Source organism: Macaca mulatta, chromosome X (assembly GCF_049350105.2).
Source record: "Macaca mulatta isolate MMU2019108-1 chromosome X, T2T-MMU8v2.0, whole genome shotgun sequence".
NCBI lineage: Eukaryota > Metazoa > Chordata > Mammalia > Primates > Cercopithecidae > Macaca > Macaca mulatta.
Genome location: NC_133426.1, coordinates 14,556,944 through 14,580,432, shown reverse-complemented (window position 1 = coordinate 14,580,432; position 23,489 = coordinate 14,556,944). Strand labels below are relative to the sequence as shown.

The following is a 23,489-nucleotide window of genomic DNA, read 5'->3' as shown; positions in this document are numbered from 1 at the left end:
AGGAATTTCTCCTTTGAAATTCAATTTCAATTGGTGTCAGTTTAAACAATTTTACTTGTTAGAAACAATTACATTTTAATGCTGGAAAGGGCTTTAGAGACCTCTTTGACCATCCCATTTCACATGTGGGAAAACCGATGTCTACAGTGAGGTGAGGTGACTCGTGATACTCCGCTAATTTCTAGATTCTAGCCCGACATCTCTGCTGACTCAGAGCCCAGCTCCAGGTCCCCTTCCCCCCCGCCACACTAAACACCTGCTGTGGCTACTAAGTGACAACTCACCCCCATGGGGAGACACAACTATATCCACTGATGCGCCCGGGTCACAGCTGCTATTGCTTGGCTTGACTCTGTATTTTTCTGGAGCTGTTGTTCTCACCTGTTTATAAACACAATAGTCACATAACATCCTTTGTGCTTTTTTTGGGGGGGGGAAATGGCTTAAGAATGACTTTCTAAAAAAAAATTAGCAGTGAATAATCAATAACAAAGAGTTTACAAAGTAACAGTGATGGTTATGCATAGAATAGATTTTTTCCCCACTAACAGGAAGAAAGCATTTCGACCTATCTAAAAAGATACTTGTAAGTCAAATTGTCATTCAGACTCCCTCTTAAATAAAACAATCCATCTGTTAAATATTTATCCTGTTAATTGCCTGAATTTAATGACATAAATTCACAAAAACAATGCACATTAGATTGCATGTAATTAATACAATGGTGTTCAGAAATTAAAAAACAGTAGATAATCAAAGCACATCAGGAACATCCTGGTGGTTACGTCTAAATTAAACAGAAGATTTAAGGCAGGAAAACCTACAATATGGGGTAGAGACGGACTCAGTCTTCTTACACTTAATGCTCAGTATCAGGTTAATATCCGATATAAACTACACTCCAGAATATACCACACTTGGGGAAAATGCACTATCAATTTTATAGTTTTATGTTTCACTGTTATTATAAATTAAATTATTCACATAGTAAAGAGTAATTTTTCTTGGGTTGTTATTTACAACAAACATTAAACCCTTGTATTAACTTAGACATTAACCTATTACTGCACATAAAAATTCAGATACAGAGTTCAGGGAACAGTTTTTGATAAGCTATGCCACTTGGTTAGAACCAGAAGGGAGTACTACATACCTAAAAATTGTCATAAATTAAAACACTGTACAAGTTCAAATTTTTCAATCTTCCAATTAGAACATGTCTAAAATCACTTTCCATGTCAAATTCTCAAACATAATTTATTGTATCTTTGAGATATTTACCTTAAATGCCACTATATTTTTAGTTACATTTGTCAACACCATTAAAGTTTTCTTCTCTCCGGATTCTGTATTTCCAAAATACAGTTCTTCTGCTGGGCTAGGGAGTGAAAAAAACATACAACATTTGTAATAATCAGAACAAATGACAATCTAATCATTAGCCTGAAGAAAAAATATTTAGTTAATATTTTAGGCTCATTTGTATAAAGGCATTTCACCAAAAAAGACTTACAAAACAATTACCCAATACAATTTTGTATTTTAATCTTACTGATTCAATGCACACTATTTAAAAAGTCCTATGGTTTTCCCCCAGATCAAAAGCAAACCAGGAAGAACAGAAGAGAGAATGACGAAGGCTCTGATTAATCCTATAATCAGCACTATCTTAAGGTGCACTGATTTAAACTATTTGGAAGGTTATAGATAATAAAGCAAAGAAGATATTGCTGCTTCAACTTTACCTAATTACAAATAATTAGAATAAGGCATATTTCTATACACCAACAGGAAAGAGCATAACTTAAAAAGAAAGATGATTAGGAATGTATTTAATAGAATAATTTCTTACTATATAGCAGCTTTTCTAAGTAATAGGGAAGGAGATAAATAAACATAAAAGTAAATTTGGGATGGGAGCTGTAGGAAGAACTTATTAAACAGTAAAATCAGTGAGCTTCAAAATTTAAATTTTACTATTACTTTCCATTGTAATGCCTATGACCTAAAAAATTTTTAAAACAATTCAAGCAAAGTTTGTGTAGTTTAATTACACTATCCAAATTGTATCAGGTGGCTCAAAACGATGGGAAGAATAGTGTTTTTGTTTTATATAAAAAGGTGAATAATTTAAAGTGGATTTTCAGCGAGCCCTTGATTTTGAGATACATCTTTAAATAGGTTAATTTTATATCAGGAATGTCTGTACCTTGGGGGTGTTTTTTAATCTAACACACACATGTTTTTAAGAATGAGCTCTCCTGGCCGGGCGCGGTGGCTCACGCCTGTAATCCCAGCACTTTGGGAGGCCGAGGCGGGCGGATCACAAGGTCAGGAGATCGAGACCACGGTGAAACCCCGTTTCTACTAAAAAAAAAAAAGTACAAAAAATTAGCCGGGCGCGGTGGCGGGCGCCTGTAGTCCCAGCTACTCAGGAGGCTGAGGCAGGAGAATGGCGTGAACCCGGGAGGCGGAGCTTGCAGTGAGCCGAGATTGCGCCACTGCACTCCAGCCTGGGCGACAGAGCGAGACTGTCTCAAAAAAAAAAAAAAAAAAAAAAAAAAAAAAGAATGAGCTCTCCCAGGAGGGCTTTGCCTAGTTTCGGACAAGGTGGTAAATTTACATGGTTGCTGGCTTCCTTTTAGAACCCAATCTTAAGTAAGTCATAGAAAAACACAAGGTTATGGATCTCATTGTTCTTAGTAACCAGCACAAAACTGTGAGCAGCTCCAGGAAGACAGAGGTTGGTTAAGTCCTTGTGTACGTGTAGGAGCAGCTGTGGGACTTCACCGGGGGCGGAGGAAGGGAGGAGCAGAGCCTGATATGCAGTTGAGAAGCTGTCTGGCTTTCTCCCTAGCCTGCTTTTCCTGTCATACCTCTACAATTACAGGCAAGGACCTATGATGTGACAGGCTTCCAGTGAAAACAGAATGTGTAACTTCCAAATAAGTAGGGAGAAAAAAGGGAACAAGTAAACGAACAGAAAAGATAAACTGCGAAGGGAGAAAATGGGAAAGAAAAACCATGAAAAATAGAAAATGCATGTGCATCTGTCTCTCTTGTTTGTTGGCTTTCATACACACAGATGGTGGAGATAAATCCAAATATAACAGTAATCAAAATATATGTAAACAAACTAATATTATCAATTAGAGAATGTCAGATTAGATTTTTTAGAAGTCTGGCTGTATTGTTCACACGAGACACACATAAAGCAGCTATATAGAAAGGTTTCAAGTAAAGGGACAGAAAATGCTACATGAGATCATAAAGTTGGTGTAGCAATTTAACGTAAGGCAAAATATATTTACCAACCAAAAACATCAGTGAGAAAAAGGTCTTTATACACTTTATACAATGCTGAAAGAAACCTGGAATCTTTTGAATCAAATAACCTAGCAGAAAAACAGAGATGGCCTGAAGTTTGGCTTCAGTCACAAACCTATTTTTCTAGTTCATCTTTGGCTTTTGGAAAGTAAAATCAACAAATCCTTCGTGTCATTTCTGGCATTCCCGAACTTGGGCAAGTCTAATAGTATCAGTAATGTGAGGAAACTACTGCCATTCAGATTGACTAATACATAAATATTTACTTTTGTTATCTGATATGTGATGAGAGCCCTTTAAAGACACTCGACATAGTAAAAGAAAGGTAGCTAAAAATATCCACTATGTCTGGAAACCAAGGTAATTTTCAGATAACTCTTGGTTTTATATTTCTACAGTTTCAAAAACCAAAGAGAAGTTTTCTTAATTTTGTGGCTCCCTCAAGGTGATCAAGATACGTTATAAAATTATAGCTAATAAAATATTTGGCGATTACCTGATGTGTAGTAAGGGGCCTTTAAACACACTCAATGGTTTCTTGAAAGCTTTCATTTTTGAATCAACTTTTTCATTTTCTTCTGCTTTGGAAGTAGATTCGGTTGGGTTACTCTAAAGACAAAAAAAAAAGGATAACTATTTAGCATATATTAACATGACCATTAACATCTATTTTAGTGCCTACATAGGTTACTGTAGAAAATACAACATGGCCCTTCCCTTAAGAGTCTTTAAATTTTTCTAAAATATAACATTGTATTTATCCATCTATCAAGTTCCTGATTACCTGTAAAAAGAGTGACAACTACTAAGTGCTCTTTTAAAAATTAGAGAAAGGAACTAAATCAAAGTTGTAAATTCATTACTTTTAGACAAATAAAAAAAATTCAGATAAAACAATTACTTCTAGATGTGTTTTGCTAGTCTTTATACAAAAGCATGGAATCAGCCTTTATTTTATTTTGAGACAAAGTCTCACTCTGTCACCCAGGTCAGAGTGCAGTGGCACAATCATGGCTCACTACAGCCTCGACCTCCTGGGCTCAAGCGATCTTCCCAACTTAGCCTCCAGAGTAGCTGGGAACGACAGGTGTGCACTATCACATCTGGATAATTTTTTATTTTTTGTAGAGACAGGGCCTCCCTATGTTGCTCGGGCTGGTCTCAAACTCCCGTGCTCAAGCGATCCTTCCACCTTAGCCTCAGAAAGTGCTTGGGATTATAGGTATAAGACACAGGCCCTGGCCTGGAATCAGCCTTAAATACACTAAAGTGGTGCTTCTGGTTAGCTAATCCCATCCTTTCTCTTTCTTTTTACACACAAAAATGTGGAAGGGTAGCAGGTTAAGTGAATTACCCAAAATCACATAGCTGGCTAGTGGCAGAATTGGGGATAGACCGTAACTTGTGATTCAGTTTCATTTTATTTATAAAGTTACCTTTTTAACAAGAGGTGTTTGTTCTTCGTTAGAAATTGTTTCCAATGTTTCTTTGCCATCACTTTCTATGTCCTCTTTACTTGAAGTTTCATCCTCACTGGTAATAGGCCCATTCTCACACAATGGGGTCTGGAAGTCATCATCTACTAGTGGTGGATAGCTATACTTGAAAGGATCCTAAAAGAAAATAATTTCACATGAGCCTACTAAATGGTGGGTGGAGAAATAATTCTCTTAGTAGATTTACAGTTCATTACTTTGGCCAAGAAAATAGACTTAATTAGATCACGAAATTTAAAATAAAGGAAGTATTTCAAACCAGAAAGAAAAGCAGCAATAAGTGGTGTGGGACAACTGGCTAGCCATCTATACAGAATCACCTTAGATCTCTAGCTTGTTCTCTACACCAAAAAGAATTTCAGATGGATAAAAGCTTTAAATGTATATGTTGTGTGTGTGTGTGTTTTTAAGAACCATATAAGTTCTGTAACAATACAAAAGAGGGATATAGAATACACTGAAAAAGAATGAAAACTGTCTTTTGAATCATAAAGAAGTTTTCAACGTCACTTATAATTAAAGAAATGCAAATTAAAATGACAATGAAATATTTTTTACCTGAGACTGGCAATGATTACAAAAACAAGAATATGCGATGCTGGCAAGGAGGTGGTTCAAGAACTCTCATACATTATTGGTAAACAGGCACAATCTCTTAGAGGAAATGTGGCAACAGCTATCAAAATTAAAAACTATACCCACTGATTTTTTTTCTAGGAGTTTATTCTGTATGCATTCTTGCTGCACCCATACATCAAGTGTTATTACAAGGATATTCACTGCAGCAAAACTAGTAATGGCAAAAAATTAGAATACAATGATCACTGCAGTCCTTTAAAAGAGGAGTGATTAAATAAATTATGTTATATCCATCCACACAATGGAATATTTTGGAATGGTTTAAAAATGAGATAGACCTCTGTGAATCAATATGGTATAATCTGCAAAATAAAAGATGTGAAAAAAGCACAACTGGACAATATATATGGTATGTGACCATTTGTGTAAAAAACTGTAATAGATAACTCCAGAGGGATAGAAAACTTAATGGTGACTGCCTCTAGGGAGTGGCAGTGGGCAAGGACCTGGGAAGGGAGATGTAGTTTTCATGGTACTGTTACACTTTTCAATCTCTGGTACTGTGTTTACTTTATTAAAAAATCATGTATATGTATTACTTTTTGAAAAAAAAAACTTAAAAATTAATGTTAAAAAATAGTCCTGCTATAATTTTGACTGTAATTCTGAAGAAATATATCACTAAGAACAGAGAGGGAAAATAAAATAACCTTTTCTATACATAAAATTAATATAATTTAAAATGTTATGAATTATATTAATTATAATTATTTAAGATACAACAATTTTATGAGCAAGTTATTAAAAATAAACAAAATCACATTTTAAATCAAGCATAGCACCTGAAATGAAGTGTATTTGGTTTTTCTAGGTGAAAATGTGAAATAAAGCCTTAGAATAAGAAAGAAGCAGACTTCAAATTAAAAATACTGGTTCAGGTCTTTTCTAATCAAAGACAATCAACAGAAGGACATATCAAAACTATTCCTCTTGCTAGTTCTGATTGAACACAATTTTGCCAGGCAGGCAGTATAAAAAAAAGATTGCAAAAAATCAGATAAGTGAAATATTATCAAGTTAACCCAAAGCGTACCAAGTCCATAAGTTGTACAGTTTTTTTATGAGTAGTAAAAATCAGCTCAAAAAAATCTTGACAGTATATGCTTAACAGTATCTTTTTAACTAAAAAGACTGTTGAACAGCAAACAATTGGAAGCACACTGAAGACACATCAAGAGGAAATTCACTAACTTATGTCTAGATAGTAGAATGCCATGTAGCCATAAACGAGTATGAGCGCCTGCTACATACTGATTTGGTATAAGACATGCTGTGAAGAGAAAAGCAGGATGCACAGTAGCACATAAACGCACTAACTGTTTAGAAGAGATGAGAGGGAGGAAGAATTATATACTATACTTGTTTATATAGGTAATACATATCCCTGCAAATTAATATAAGAAATTCAGCTGGGGAGGGAATATGGTGATTGGAAATAGAAGTAGGAGGAGATATTTTTACTGAAGACTTATTTCTCATTATTCTTCTGAATATTCTTCAGTTTAGAACCACATAAATATATTACCTATTAAAAAATAAAAAATCAACAACTTTAAAACTTTAAAAATGTGTGTAACACTACTTGCTATTTTGAGGGTATCTGTGATACTTCTTTGTATATTATGATACTACTTTTCTTTTTTCCTTGAGGAAAGTATACAGCCTAATGTGTCATTATCCAGTATAGTTTTATAAACAAGTTTCAAATATTATACTTACAGTTCCACCCATGTGGGGAGGCAGGTATTCTACACTGACATAGTCCTGAACTTCATTTTTGCTTGTAAACTTCAACAAGCTCACTGCTTCTGGACCAAGCCAGGTTTTCACAATTTTGAAAGCAGCTGAAGAAAAACCAGTCACTTCATTAAAATTATCTTCATTCCTATTCTCAATTAATTTACCATAAATGCTAACCCAGGTCTTCTGAAATCAGTTTGGGCTATAATCTGTTAATATTTATCTTTACGTGATGTACTTAATTAACATTCTCTAATTTCTGTAGGCGTTTACATTGTGGCTCTCCCTTATGGGTTTCAAATGTTCTATGAAGATTCAGGAAGATTAAGTTACCCTGATATTCATTAATAAGCTTATCAGGGTTTTGGCCTCTGAACAAATCCATCAATGATCCCAACTATTTAGATTTCCAGACACTGAATCAAACAGCAATATGATTCAGGAAATAACTGCACAATAGTATGGAAAGAGTCATTTACCTTATGGTTCTCATAAACTCTCTATCTGAAAAACCTTCTCAAACAGCGAGTCAGAAGAGAAAGAAAGAAACAGCCCTTCTTATTATGAGTGTGAGCTGGATCCAGACTTCCTTCCTAACCCTACACTTCTCTGCCTCTCTCCCAGGCTTGCAGTTTATATAATTGTGGGGAACTTACAGAATCTCAAAAATAAACTGGTTTAAAAAATTTTTTTGAGACAGAGTCTCACTCTGTCACCCAGGCTGGAGTGCAGTGGCACGAACTGCACTGTTCTGTTGTCAAACACAGCTGTTTGGTAATTATAATCTTGTTCTGTCATGTAATTTCTTATTTATGCTTAATTTTTAAACCTAATTTTCACTGTGACAATCTAAGTACATTTTTAAGAAATTACAATAGAAATACTGCATTAAATTTGCAAAACTGTCAATTAAAAACAACAGAAAATAAGAATAGCATGATAAACATTAGAGAAGTATCTTTTTATTTTAGCTAACTATAAGTTTTTTACATAACATTTAAATTTTCATTAATTTCAATTTAAAATGTGAGTTGACATATTTGAAACTATGCTACTTTAATTAATTTGATAAATCTGATTTTTCATGACTTTACTGATATAATTTACATGTCATAAAATCCCCCTTTTATATACAAGTCAATGGTGTTTAGTATATTCACAGAATTGTGCAACCACCACCACAATCTAATCTAGAACATTTTCATCACACCAAAAAGAACCTTCATATAGCAATGTCTCTTTATGCCTCCTTCTCCAAGTCCTTAGGAACTACTAATCTATTTTCTGTCTTCATGGATTTGCTTATTTTGGACATTTTATATAAATGAAACCATACAACGTGGCTTTTTCTACTGGCTTTGTTCACTTGGCATGTTTTCAAGGTTCATTCATAATGTAGCATGTATCAGTACTTAATTCCTTCTTATGACTGAATAATTGTCCATTTTATAGATATGCAATATTTGCTTATCCATTCAGCAACTGATGAATATTTAGGCTGTTTCTACTTTTTGTTATTATGAATAATGCTGCCATGAACATTTGTGTACAAGTTTTTCTGTAGACATATGTTGTCACTTCTCTTGGGCATATACTAAGGAGTAGAATTCTGGGTCATATGGTAATTCTATGTTTAGCTACCAAACTGTTTTCTGATGTGGCCGGACCATCTTAACATTCTCACCAGCAGTGTACGAGGCTTCCAATTTCTCCACATCCTTGCCAATACCTGTTATTGTGTCTTTTTGATTCTAGCCACCCTAGTGGGTGTGAAATCATAACTCACTTGGTTTTGACTTGCATTTCTCTAATGACTACTGATGCTCAGCATCTCTTTATGTGCTTATTGCCCATTTGTTTATCTTCTTTAGAAAAACATCTATTTAAATCTTTCACTCATTTTTTAATTGGGTTGTCTTTTTTTTTTCTTTCAGAGAGAGTTTCACTCTTGTTGCCCAGGTTGGAGTGCAATGGTGCAATCTTGGCTCACTGCAACCTCTGCCTTCCGGGTTCAAGCGATTCTCCTGCCTCAGCTTTCTGAGTAGCTGGGATTACAGGCTTGCGCCACCATGCTCGGCTAATTTTGTATTTTTAGTAGAGACGGGGTTTTACCATGTTAGGCAGGCTGGTCTCGAACTCCTGACTTCAGGTGATCTGCCCACCTCAGCCTCCCAAAGTGCTAGGATTACAGGTGTGAGTCACCATGCCTGGCCACTTGTCTTTTTAACGTTGCATTCTAAGAGTTCTTTATATATTCTAGAACAAGTCCCTTATCAAATGTATGGTTTGTCAATGATTTCTTCCATTCTGAGAATTGTCTTTTCACCTACTTGATAGTGTCCTTGAAGGCACAAGTTTTCCATTTTCATGCAGTCCAATGTTATCTGTTTCTTTTGTTGCTTGTGCTTTTGTTGTCATATCTAAGAAACCATTGCCCAATCTAAGCACAAGGATTTAATCCTATGTTTTCTTCTAAGAGACTTAGCTCTTACATTTAGGTTTCTGATCTATTTTGAGTTAATTTTTATATATGATGTGAGGTAGGGTCCAACTTTATTCCTTTGAATGTGCATACCCAGTTGTCCTAGCACCTTTTATTTAAAAAGTCTTATTTCTCTACTGAATTGTCTTGGCACCATTGTAAAAAAAAATCAACTGACCATAATAAACACTAGGGTTTATACCTGGACCCTCAATTCGATTTCACTGATCTATATGTTTATCCTTATGCCCATACACGGCCAATGTCTTTATTGTTGTAGCTTTGTAGTAAATTTTGAAATCAGGAAGTGTTAAATCCTCCAACTTTGTGTTTCTATTTCAAGATTTGACTACTCTGGGTTTCTTGCATTTTCATATGAATTTTAGGACAAACATATCCATTTCTGCAAAAAAAGGCAGCTGGGCTTTTGATAGGGACTGCACTGAATCAGTAGATCAATTTGGGAAGTGTTGACCTCTTACCAATACAGTCGGCCCTCCATATCCACAGATTTCACATCCATGGATTTTTGATTGACCAACCACAATTGAAAATATTAAAAAATAAATAAAACCAATATGACAAAAATATAAATGAGAAACAATAAAGTAGAACAACTATATAGCACTCACACTGTGTTAGGGAGTATAAATAATCTAAAGATGATTTAAAGTATATGGGAGGAGCCAGGTGTGATGGCTTATGCCTGTAATCCCAGCACTTTGGGAGGCTGGGGCAGGCAGATCACTTGAGGTCAGGAGTTCAAGACTAGACCAGCCAGGCCAATATGGTGAAACCCTGTGTCTATAAAACTATAAAAATTAGCCAGGTGCGGTGGTAGGTGCCTGTAGTCCCAGCTACTTGGGAGGCTGAGGCAGGAGAATCGTTTGAACCTGGGAGGCAGAGGATGTAGTGAGCTGAGATTGTGCTAATGCACTCCAGCCTAGGTGACAGAATGAGACTCATTAAAAAAAAAAAGGAAAAAGGTATACAGGAAGATGTGTGTCAGTTACATGCAAATACTATACCATTATATATGAGGGACTTGAGCATCCAAGGATTTTGGAGTCTGTGGTGGTGGTGGGGGAAGGGTTCTGAAACCAGTCTCCCATGGATACTTTAGAGAGACTGTATTGTCTTCCAATCCATGAACAAGAAGTCTTTTTATTTATGTAGGTCTTGAATTTACTAAAATGGTGTTTTGTAATTTTCAGTGTCCTTGTCTTGAACTTCTTTTATTAATAGAAGTGGTAAGAGCAGACAGCGTTGTCTTGTTCCTGATCTTAGGGGGAAAGCATCCATTCTTTCCCTGCTAAGTAAGATGTTAGCTGTGGGTTTTCATAGATTCAGGTTTTTCATATATGCCCTTTATAGACAGGCAGAGGAAGTTCTTTTCTGTGAAGGATTAGCCTTACCCAAAGAGAGGTCTGGCCTTTGCCCTCAGCTTCTGAGAGGTAATCTTCATGCCTGATAGGATTGTCTTCGTCTGGGGGCCTTGAGTGACAATGGAACAATATGACTTAGGGTAGGAGCTGGCCATGGAAGAAAGACCAACAATGTGATTCAGGGTAGGGGTTTGGGTTACACGGTATCAGTAGACCTTGGGGGAGACTGAAGACTAAGATCAACCACATGGGCAATCAATCATGCTTACATAATGGAGTTCCAATAAAAACTCTGAACACTGAGGCTTGGGTGAGCTTCCCAGGTTGACATACTCCATGCACACTGCCACATATTGATGCCAGTGAAGTAACATGCTCTACATTTGGTACTTCCCTGGACTCTGCCCTACACCTTACTTTCTGTGGTTGACCTTAATCTAAATTCTTTCCCTGTAATAAACCATAATTGTGAGTATAATAGTTTTCAGTGAGTTCTCAGAGTCATTCACTAGAATTATCAAACCTAAGGGTAATTTTCAGCACCTCCTGAACTTGCAGTTTGTGTCAGAAATGGGGGTGGTCTTGTGTGGACTACTGTGGTTTAACTTGGCAGTTGTTTCAACTCTTTGCACCTTATGTTGCTAGTTTGTTGAGTACTTTTATCATGAGAGGGTACTAGATTTTGTCAAATGCTTTTTCTGTGTCTCTTGAGATGATCACATCATTTTCCCCTTCATTATATTAATATGGTAGATTACATTAGTTGATTTTGATATGTTGAGCCCACTTAGTCATGGTGTATAATCCTTTTTATATGCTGCTGGATTCAATTTGCTAGTACTTTGTTGAGGACTGTTGCATCTATTTTCATAAGGAATACTAGTCTGTAGTTTTCTTTTCCTGTGATGTTTGATATTATGGTTATACTTGCCTCATAAAATAAGTTGGAAAGTATTCCCTCTTCTTCTATATTTTGGAAGAATTTGTGAAGGATTCATGTTGATTCTTCTTTAAATATTTCACATAATTTAGCAGTGAAGCCATCTGGGCCTGGGCTTTTCTTCGTGGAAAGGTTTTTTGATTACTAATTCAACTTCCTTTTTATATTTCTATTCTGATTCTTCTTGAATTAGTTTCAGTAGTTTGTATCTTTCTAAGAATTTGTTAACTTCATGTAGGTTACCTAATTTCTTTGCATATAATTATTCACAGTATCCCCCTATAGTCCTTTTTATTTCCTTAAGGTCAATAGTAATGTCCCTTCTTTCACTACAGATTTTAATAATTTGAGTCTTTCCTTTTCTTCTTTATTAGCTAAAGGTTTGTCAATTGTGTTGCATTTTTCAAAGAACCAAGTTTTGGATTTGTTGATTTTCTCTATTGCTTTCTATGTAACAACTGACTTTTGCAAACACAAATGAGAATGTACATTTAATAACATTTAATAACATTAAATTTATAGTAATTTTAAAGTTGGTCAAGATAGTTTATCAACCAATGGCTTTTTCAAAAAAAATTTACCAAAAAATATATCTTGACTGTCAAAAGGGTCATGTCACTACAGTGATTTGGGGTGAGTTTCAGACTGATTCCACCTTCCTTCTCAACACCTGAAGCCCATGAGAAAACCTAGACAAGGCCTGTGTTCTGTGACACACCTTATCTGTGCATGTCAAATTCAGGCTTCTGACTACAGTATTACCTTAATGGTTGAATATTTTGAGGCTGTTGTTAATTTTTTTTTTTAAGAGAAGGGTATCATTATGTTGCCCAAGCTGGCCTCAAACTCATGGGCTCAAGTGATCCTCCTGGCTCAGCCTCCTGAGTAGCTAGGACTATAGGTGTGCAACACCATGCCTGGCAAGGCTGTTTTTAAAGAAGACTAATGGGTGCCCCCAGATCCTGGGTATAGAATTTTAGCCCTGTTTGCTTAGGAATAGCCTCCGAGTGCTCTAGCTTCAGTCTCTTAAGAGTGCATGCAAAGGACAATATAAACATTATTTTAAACAATTGTAGAAATATGGCTAAATTGGCAAAGAAAATTAGACATTTTGTTTTAAGAAAGTATAAATATACTCACCATTCATTAACCAAGGCATATCAAAGATCACTATTTTTGCTGAAAGATGAAAAAAAATTCATTGAATGTGAATCAGTACCTCTGTAATAACATCACTTATACTGGCCTAGAAAAATCTGGTCATCTAAATGTAAGTAAAAACTGAGCTCATTGTCTGAGCTCTAATTCAGTGAAGTGTATAGTATCATGAATAGTATTCCATGTGGTGCTGGAACTGAACTAGCATGTCACAATGGTGAGGTGCCAGCCCAGGAGGAGGACTTGTGGGAAATCAATAGTGCACTGTCACTGTCCTCTGGTAAACAGCCTATTCTTTTGTCATTCACTGTGTTTGTTGTTTGCAGGGAAGTACAAAAGAAAACAGTTAAGTGGATAAATGGAGTCTTTGGATGTGGCATGTCATAGTAGCACTGAGGCCACTGAACTTTAAAATCATTTCCAGTTCTAATTTATGGTTTCAATTACAATTTTCTAGAGATTCTATTGTTAAACCAGTCTCACAGTTGCCCCCTCCCCTTTTAATACATCACTACATTTTCAGAAGCAAAAATTATTTCTAATTTACATCATGAGCACCAGGAAGCTAATAATTCCAAAGTATACAGAAGTATTATTTACACATTGAGTTGAAGATACTAAACAGCCCTATTAACAAATGAGACAACTGTGAGAAAGAAACAGAAACTGCAAAGAAGATTTTTGAGATTCAATTCATTCTTCTATTCCAGAGGAATCAAAATGTAATTTCACTCTTTTCTGAGCAGAGAACCTCCTAGAGTTGTTGCATTAATGTAGGACAAGTAAAGTACATATAAGGAAAAAGGCATCTGTGAAGAGGCACCCTGGTGCTTAATACCGCAGTCTTCATCTGGGATATGCTTAAAATAATGCGGACTCAAGATTTTAAGATACAATAGTTATTCTTCATGACAGATTTTGAAGAATAATCAATTAAGATTCCACAAAATTCAATGTCTGCAAAGCTACATTATGTAGGTAGAACATATATATATATATATATAAAATCTCTAGTTAATTAAGATGAATCTATATAATTCATCTTTATATAGATTTATTAACTTTTTAATAGTTTTCTCAAAAGAATCTCAGATGTATTTTACAAAGTAATAGTAATATTTATACTATTGATAAGTGGCTCTTCACAAACTCCTTTAGATATTTCAATGATCAAGTGGGTATTTTTTCATTTTGTCCATAAGAGCAACAAACTAAAACTATGGGGTAGTGATTTCCTACTGACCAATGACTGGCACTGCTCAGGAGGCCTTAAGGAATCAGGGTACATGCCAGATACAGGAAAAATCCATAAGGAACCTAAGATAGTACAGGTTCCCCAAACTGGACACTATTGATCATTCTTTTCACCTAAAAATATTCATGAATACTCTCTCTGAAAAGATGAGAGTATAGAGCTAGGGGTGGCACTGACTCTTGATATCCATTATGCTTTTTTGTCTATTCCTCACTTCTCATTAACAACAGTAAAATCAATATGCCAAATTAAGACAATTTAGGGATTTTATGCTAAAGTCACCTGAATCACGAGTCTCAAAAGACCCAATTTGCTGTTTTCTAGGAGTATGCTCAGGCAGATCTGTAAATTCCCATTTTCTGATGTCCCTGTTGCCTCTCTTCTGTCTTTTCACTTTTAAACCATTGGGGTTAAATATACTTGACTGTTTATGTGAGTTGGCATCTTGGCTTCCCTAGGGGGAACCCATCATACAAATTCAACAAGTAAAAAATGGACTATATAAGGTTTAGGAGTTCTTCATTCAGGTAATTAATGGAATAGTCACAACGAAAAACAAACAAACTCCAAATGCCAGATTCAAATGTTGTACCTTCTAGTCAAGTATTTTCTTAATGACAATTTTTAAATAGCAGTTGGTAACAGTATACTTTACATATCAATACTGCTTATCATACAGTGTACTTTATCAGTACTGCTTATCTGTTTCATATAATAAATACTACTTGAAATGAATTTCTAAATTGAAATATTAGTAAAAATGAGATAATTTTGAAATAAATGTATGCTTTTATGTACCTATGTGTGTGAATGGGTGAGTGTGTTATAGGATGCCATACATACGGTTTAGAACTTAAACTCTTAAAATTAACTGTGAAGGACAATGAATACTTATGAAAAACTGTCCTCTGTATGTGTTAGAATAATGTCTATGAACATATTTAAAATTCTTCATCAGAAAACAAAGTTTCAGGTATGAAAGTCTATAATACTATAAGGCTCCACAATTCTCAGACATTGTCTACAGTTTCAATATGTTATATTTTTATAAAGGAGTAAGTTACTTACAGAGGTATTTAGGGTAATAAACCTTAAAGCAGTTGATGATAAAGCGTACAAAGTCCATGTCCTAAAATAAAGATTAAATCTTTAAGACTGTCCACATTAGATAACTTAAAATTGCACATTTCTAAAGGTGAGAAATTATTAAATACAAATGAGACAATTATTAAATTCTTTAAAAAGTAAGCTCATATCTAAATATCTATATTCTCAAGGATTAAAGTTTTAGGTCATTAAGCTATTTATAATAATCAGCCCTAAAACTGACTTGAAGAAACCAGATGCTTAGTGATGTTTTAAAATTATTCACATTACCTCAAACTAGTTACGTACTTCAGGCTGCTAAGGCAACGGGGCATAAAATGGATCTAAAAGCAATCTCCACAGAGAAATTCTAAAAATCTGTTGAATAACTAAAGAATTACTGAAACAAGTAAACAGTTTATAATCAGACTACTTGGGATGATAATACACATTTATGTAAATTCTCATATATTTGCTTTTTAATCCTACTTTTTATACCTCATAACAGTGTCAATAAAATATGTTTTATCAATCTTTTTTATCACAATACTTAATCTAATCACATTGGCCTGCTGTATCTACTCCACTTCTGGCTTTTTTCATTTTATTTAGAGACCTATAATTAGTTTTTCAGTTTATATTCCAGTGTTGTTCACTGATTCTGATTTCTGGGAGACTACAAACATAGCTATCTGGTTGGTTCTACTGCTTTGAGCACAGCAACAGTAAATTAGGTCATTAAGGTTATTATTTCCATGGGTCATTTTACTCCATGGCCACATACTGATTCACTAATTCCGATTGGCCATCTTATAAAGACTGTGGAATGAAAGATATAACCAAGCAAACTGAAATCCATCACAATTACTGGAAAGGTGGGTTGTCCTAGAGATGAAAGTTTCTAAATTCATCCCTGGAATGTTAGTTGCAGCATCTTTAATTGCAGTAAACTAAAAGTAAGTGTCCTTAACTATCTTAAGTATTTGTTATGGGTATATATATAATAATACCTGTGTGTGTGTGTGTGTGTGTGTGTGTATGTATATATATAAATAAAATAATACCTTTGTGTGTGTGTGTGTATATATATATAAAATAATACCTTTGTAACTAATCATTATAGCCACTGTGCATGGAGTTTTCATAATTGGTAGTTAAGTAACAGTCAAAGAAAATGGCTGAAAAGAACCAGTTACATAAAAATTTGGTTACCTCGTTTACCTAGTTTATAATTTATGGCCCCCAGAGATTTTTGTCTAAATAGTCTTGGTATAACATTCTTGTTTCTATCATTTATTTAATTGAATATCCTTCTTCGTAAAATCGTGAGTTACTGCTAATTCAAGTGGATATGATAAGATGTCACTGGTATATTCTATTAATGGGGACTACAAGAAATAGCTCCATCAACCCTATTGCTCAGCATTATATAAGGAAGTTTTCGAGGCTGTTATTTATTATCCTGTAAAACGTCCTTTTGAGGACCCATGAAAGACTTTCTAGTTCAAGTATTAGGAATGGATATACTTCTAAGACACTGGTTGTGAAGGATGGTTGCTGAATAATTTTAAATGATTACATTTCTTTCAGCCAGGCAGCTGAAAGCTTAGAGCCAAACTGGTGTCCCAACTCTAGCAAATGATTTTCTTATTTTTTGCCTTGAGATTTTGTAGACATCTTTATAAGCTCACTTAAATTCTTTGTGAATCATGAAAGGGTCATTTATAAAAATAAATTCTTCAGCAAGATTCAAGTATTTTAAAACATTAATAATGACTTAAATTCTTAGCAGTGCAAATACACCTTATTTACAAATTAAAGATGGTGAGATAATTATGTAGCTTGAAAAAATAAAACAGTTCAAGTCAATTCTCTTTCCTTATACTTGGCAACAAAAATATTAACATTTATTCTTCATGATTCTGGGTTATAATTAGGAAACTATCATATCCAAAGGATAAAAGAATCATGATTTATTTTTATGGCATATTTATTTATCTAGGCAAATTGATTTTGATTTTGGATATAAAATAATTTACTCTCTCTAATTTAAAACCCATTGACAAGGAAACTAGGTTGGAAAACTCCAGGGCATCGGATCCTTGAAAAATAAAAAGAGAAATAGAAACATGAAAAAAAATTTGTGGTCCTGCCACTGCAAAAAAAACTCTTGTTAGCAGTTCTCTCTAGCCTATTTGGTGTTTGTTATAATGGCTACAGTTTCCTTTGTTGGGCTATGTATCGTATAGTATACATGCATATTACAGTATGTATAATCAAACAGCTTTTTTCATCTCAGAAAAATGTGTGCTCTCCAATATTACTATAAATTCCTTATAAACAACATTTTACATAGCTATATATATTCCATCAATTAGATATATAATCTGCCATTTCATCATGTTGAACATTTACATTTCTTTTCTAATTTTTCATTACTTTAAATGACACTGAGAAAATATTTTGATATATGATGCTTTTTCTGTATTCAGGGTTATTTCTTTAGAATAGATTTCCAGAAGTTGGTTACCAGGCAAAGAGTATAAATACAAACACTTTAAGGTTCTTAACATACTTTGCCAAATGGAATTCCGAAAAGATTTCAACACTGCCCTGAGCATGTTTGCGAATTCGACATTACTGCTATCAGAATCAGCCACAGATTAAATATAAGAGACTGTAGTTAGAATAAATGTGCCAAGTGATCTCAATTGCTGCTGAAGGGTTTGTAGGTATCACTAAGGCCACAAGGACCCAAATTAAAGACAGGTAGGTTTTACTTATTTTTCAAGCTTGGCAAAATTACCTGAAGAAAACTGGTTTCCAAAGCTAACCAAATCAAACAGATAGAAAACAAATCCAAACAAGCAAACAAAAACACTCAATAAAATCACAAAATGTTATATGTGCAAAACTCATGTGAACATCTTGCAACTAAAACATGGTACGAATATAACAAATTCAAGATGGTATATTACCTTACTTGATATTTCCTGAATATACTACTCTGTGGCACACACCGGGGCAGGTGCTATAGGATATTAGCTTTGATATCAAAGTTCACAGTTATCACATCGATTCATACCTTGCCAGCCTTGACATGCTACCTCCCCATCCTGTGTCTCAGACAAGGAACATTTCTAGGAAATCAACAGTTTCAACGCCAAATACAGAAACAAATTTAATTCTTTGCAAGCCCTATTCCATGTTTGACTACACTCACACTGCAAGGTGAAAAAATAAATCCCTAATACAAGTTAGTTGCCTCAATTTTACAGCAATATGTGGTTGGCAGCAAGGATAGGAGAAAGCGAGGAAGCCATGATAAACACTGATTTGAAATGAATGAAAAATGCTTACAATGCTATTTATTCCAGTTTCTGACAGGTCAAACATCACTGTTACAGGTTTCCCATTTTCCCTCTTAGCATAACGCTCCAACCAGAATGCTATGAGCTTCTTTTTGTCCGATATGGTTTTCTGGTCTTTTATATGATACTTCACCCTGATCCAGACTTTAAGCAGAAGATAAAAACAAGAACAAGACTTATGGCATTATATTATTATTATACATATATATAGTCTTTCCCTTGACATTTTTCATTTACAATTCATTTTGTTTCTTAGATCAAAAACATCTCTTTCTTATTTTCAGTGAGAAAGAGATGCACTTGGGAGCCTTAAAGAGTAGCAAAGAGATAGACTGTTTCTTTCCCTTAGGAAATAAACAAATTTCACTTGTAAGACGGAAAAGAAAATACAGATGAACAAACACTATTTGATAATAATCTAAATGTGCTCTGCATTGTGCTTAACAAAAAAGAAAATCACTGCTTTTGTCGAGCACTGGAAAAAATGTTCCATCCAGAGGAAAGATACTGACACAGGGCGATGGAGGCATGAGCCAGTGCCATGCATGTGTGTGGAGCACGGTAAACTGTTCAGATGGTGGTAGTAGCTAAGATGAAATGTGATGAGTGGTGAGAGGAGAAGCAAAATAGGAAAGAACTGGACTTGAAGGACTCTGAATGAAACTCTAGGGCATTTTGATTTTCCTATTTTAGAACACCTTTCAGGCAATAGCACAGAGGGTAGAGTGGAGGAGGCAGAGAAGGAAACCCACCAGGTTATGACCTGGGAAGGGACTGGGGCAAAGGGGTAGTAGTTAGAAACTGAATTGAGGAAGTAGCTGGTGAGGATGGAAAAAAGGCCAAATTGAAGCTATATTAGAGGAAGAGCCAATGAGTGGGACTGAGGTGGGCAATACAGAAAGTGAGCAAGTGGAGGGGCATGGATGTTCAGTACTGTGTTGTGCTAAAGGCTGCTGACAGGCAGGTGGGGCCAGTCAGTGGGTAGCTAGGTATGTGCATGTGTCCTGGGGATAGTGTGGGGTCAATACTGTGCTGGGGGAGGTAGCTAAAGCTGCCAAGATGCTCGTGATTGATCACCCAAGGAGACTGTATCAGCTGTAAAGTAAAAGATGCAAGAAAGGAATAAAGCCTAGGAAACACCTTTAAGGGACAGGAGGAAGAAGAAAAATGAGAAAAAAAGGTTGAAAAGGAGGAGGTGGCAGTAAGAGAAAAATGCAAAAAGAGTATTGCTGAAACAGGGACAGACAACATGCTACGGAGAAGTGAAGATGAGTGCAGGACATCTGTTCAGTATGGGGCTCAAACTCGCCTGCCAAGTTGCATCCCTGGTACAAAACCAGGCTGGATTTGGGGCAAGTGGGAGAGAGGTATAACAGGGGAGTCATTGGAACAAAAGAGATGATTGTTACTGTTCCTTTCATTATAATACACATTTCAGAAAAAGCTAGAGTGAGATTATGGGAGACTTGAAAAGGAAAAGGCCTACTTAGCAACCTTTAGCGACTGTCAAAAAAAATTCTCCATAAAAACACTAAGTTGAGTTTTAATATCACAGTCAGATTAGAAAGAAGATAATGACTCTGAATTAAATAACTTTGTTTATGCTGTAGGATGCAGCATTTGCCTTTATTGCCTACTTTATTATAACGCAAACAGTATGTACAGCTACTAAGTATCTAACACTGTAAAAATGGTTCTACCAATCCCTCATTGCAGTAGACTTGAGGAGTGCTACAGATGGAGAAAGTTCTGCTAATTCTTAATTCAGTTGACATAGATATCTCAATCTCAAAATCTTGAAAAGCCAGAACATAAATATACTTACACAATTTGTTACCTTCTTTGTCATAACCATGCAGATAAATAACACCAATTTCCAATAACCATCTGGGAATGGAGGATTCATTAAGGTCTAAAAAGTGGTAAGCTTTGATCAGTAGTTGTAATTTAGGGGTTTAAAAATAAAACTCATAATGTAAAGATAATGTTATGTAGTAGTTCTGATATTTAAAAATGATATAATGTACCCAAACATTCAAAAAGAAAATCTCTGGCAATATAAAGTGGTGTTTCCTACCAAGGAAACAAACTAAATAATGACAGGTGACCAAAATGGACAAACTCCGTTTCCCCTGAGAGGTCATTATTTATGTGTATACATTTCCACATTTTGATTGTTTCACATAATGACTTGCAAACAATCACCATCAGAGTTTCAAGAGAACATTCCAGTAAATATCCACATTGCAGCCTCAGAATTAGTAGAAAAAAATCACTTTGGTTTCTTTAGTAAAATGGTATTTTTCTATGAGGTTGGTGCAAAAGTAACTGTGGTATTTGCAGTTAAACATAATGGCAAATGCTGCAATTACTTTTGCACCAATCTAATACGAAGTTTGTTATCTAGTAGACTTTAATGCATTTAAAAACCTTTAGGAAAGTGGAAAATACTTCAAGAAAAATGGCCAGGCATGGTGACTCATAAAATCCCAGCACTTTGGGAGGCCAACACGGGAATATCATTTGAGGCCAGGAGTTTGAGACCAGCCTGGGCAACACAGTGAGACTCCCTCTCTACAAAGATAAATATATAAAAATTAGGCCGGGCGTGGTGGCTCACGCCTGTAATCCCAGCACTTTGGGAGTCTGAGGCAGGTGGATCACGAGGTCAGGAGATTGACACCATCCTGGCTAACACGGTGAAACTCTGTCTCTGCTAAAAATACAAAAAATTAGCCAGGCTTGGTGGTGGGCGCCTGTAGTCCTAGCTACTCGGGAGGCTGAGGCAGGAGAATGGTGTGAACCCGGGAGGCAGAGCTTGCAGTAAGCCAAGATTGCTCCATGCACTCCAGCCTGGGCGACAGAGCAAGACTCCATCTCAAAAATAATAATAATAATAATGATAAATAAATTAAAAATAAAAAAATAAAAATTAGCCAGGCATGGTGGCACATGCCTGCCGTCCCAGCTACTCAGAAGGCTGAGGTGGGAGGCTTACCTGAGCCCAGGCATTGAAGGCTGCAGTGAGCTATGATCACAACACTGCATTCCAGCCTGGGTGACAGAGCAAGACCCTGTCTCAAAATAAAATAAAAGAAAGAAAGAAAGAAAAGAGAAAATAAGAAATGAAAACAAAAAATGTGAGAACTTGAACTTCAGCAGGAGGAACAAACAGAGTGCCTCTCCAGTTTTTGGGGAGGCTAAGGACCAACATAGCAAGGCAGTAAATGCCAATGCTTTTGTTTCATTCACCAGCAGTACCTTAAGACCTTTCAAAGATTTATCTTTCCCAATCCCCTTTTACCAGATCTCTGCTATTTTCCACCAGAAAATAGCAATTCTACATAAGAAAACAAACATTGTTGAATTTAAATATTTATTCGGTACTTAATTCGTTTAGAAATATCAGATTTATATTTCTTTGCTTGGTTAATAAATACTTCACTGTTGAAATTACCTACGGTTGTTAAATTTCCAATCACGTTATTTCTTACTACTCCCCTTTTCAGGGATTCCTTCTGCAAGCATGAAGAGTGAGGAGAGTATCTGCTCTAGATTTATTTGTTGACCATTTTGTGTTAAGTGTTCAGATTGAAGTCACTTCAGAGGTTATAATCCTCAAGGACAGAAAATTCTGCTTTATGCCTAACTGAAATCAGAAGTTATGCCAGTTTCTTCTTATTCAATTTTTTGGAGGAGAGAACTAACAGGTCATCATGTACTTGAAGACCATTATAAAACTACAAGACTTGAAACTCCCATTTTTGGGAAAAAATTGAATCTAGTAGCAGACTTAGAAATTAAGACGCTAAGGCTGCATGTACCCCAAAATATATACATCTACTATGTACCGAAAAAAATAAAAACAATATAAAGAGAAGACTGTGATAGGCTTCCCTGGGGATAAGCTTGCATTTTTGGGGTGACTCTCATTCATTTAACAATTCTATATGGTGCACCTATTAACCTATTAGCACAAGGAACTGTGGGGATAGAGAAGGGCATAGGAAATAATTGAGAAAAAGGGACAGTATCTCCTTATTTCTAGGCCTAGTAGCAAAGCTACTGTCTTGCTATTGCTTAATGGTACTGAATTAAACACAGATTAGGAAACTCTGCTGTGACTGAAGAATCTGAGTGTGATTCTGCTCTTTGGTGATCTGATTTCCTTATGAATGTTTCTACTAAAAAGACTTATAAGCTGTTCCTTTGAAAGTATTACTGGGTCTTTATAAATAATTATATTTTGGTGTTTATGATGGCTGCTAGGAGTATGTGCAAATACATGATTAGATAAATGTAAAACAATACCATTTATACAGGATATATTACAGTCAAGGTTAAATTGAACAGCTTACCGTTGACAGAAATTTCTTTCCTCCACTGAAAACTCTCATCGAGCATCTTCAGTGTTTCATCTACGATATTATGTCTCCAAGATAAGTAACTTTCAACCCAGTTATCATCTTGTTGTAGCCTTTCAACATCACGTGCATCATATTTATCTGACTTATCTAGGGAAAAAACAGGAATAAACATCCAAGTCAGATTAATTCTGCAGTGAAAGATAACCACCAGTGGCAAAGGAGAAGAAAGACTTCGAAGACAAA

General features: G+C 35.4%; 1 protein-coding gene across 2 annotated transcripts in view; it reads right to left on the bottom strand.

Annotated features, from left to right (window-relative positions):
- Positions 1–23,489, bottom strand: part of MOSPD2 (motile sperm domain containing 2) — a 51,868-nt gene that overhangs the window by 6,298 nt on the left and 22,081 nt on the right. For both annotated transcript variants that reach the window (XM_001100061.4, XM_015126994.3), the window contains exons 3-12: positions 23,238–23,393; positions 20,705–20,791; positions 18,869–19,023; positions 15,491–15,551; positions 13,150–13,188; positions 7,182–7,306; positions 4,764–4,940; positions 3,824–3,936; positions 1,282–1,378; positions 285–381 (exon numbers count right to left, since the gene is read on the bottom strand). In XM_001100061.4, the coding sequence (XP_001100061.1) occupies positions 285–381; positions 1,282–1,378; positions 3,824–3,936; positions 4,764–4,940; positions 7,182–7,306; positions 13,150–13,188; positions 15,491–15,551; positions 18,869–19,023; positions 20,705–20,791; positions 23,238–23,393 (1,107 nt within the window). The remainder of the gene's footprint in view (positions 1–284; positions 382–1,281; positions 1,379–3,823; positions 3,937–4,763; positions 4,941–7,181; positions 7,307–13,149; positions 13,189–15,490; positions 15,552–18,868; positions 19,024–20,704; positions 20,792–23,237; positions 23,394–23,489) is intronic.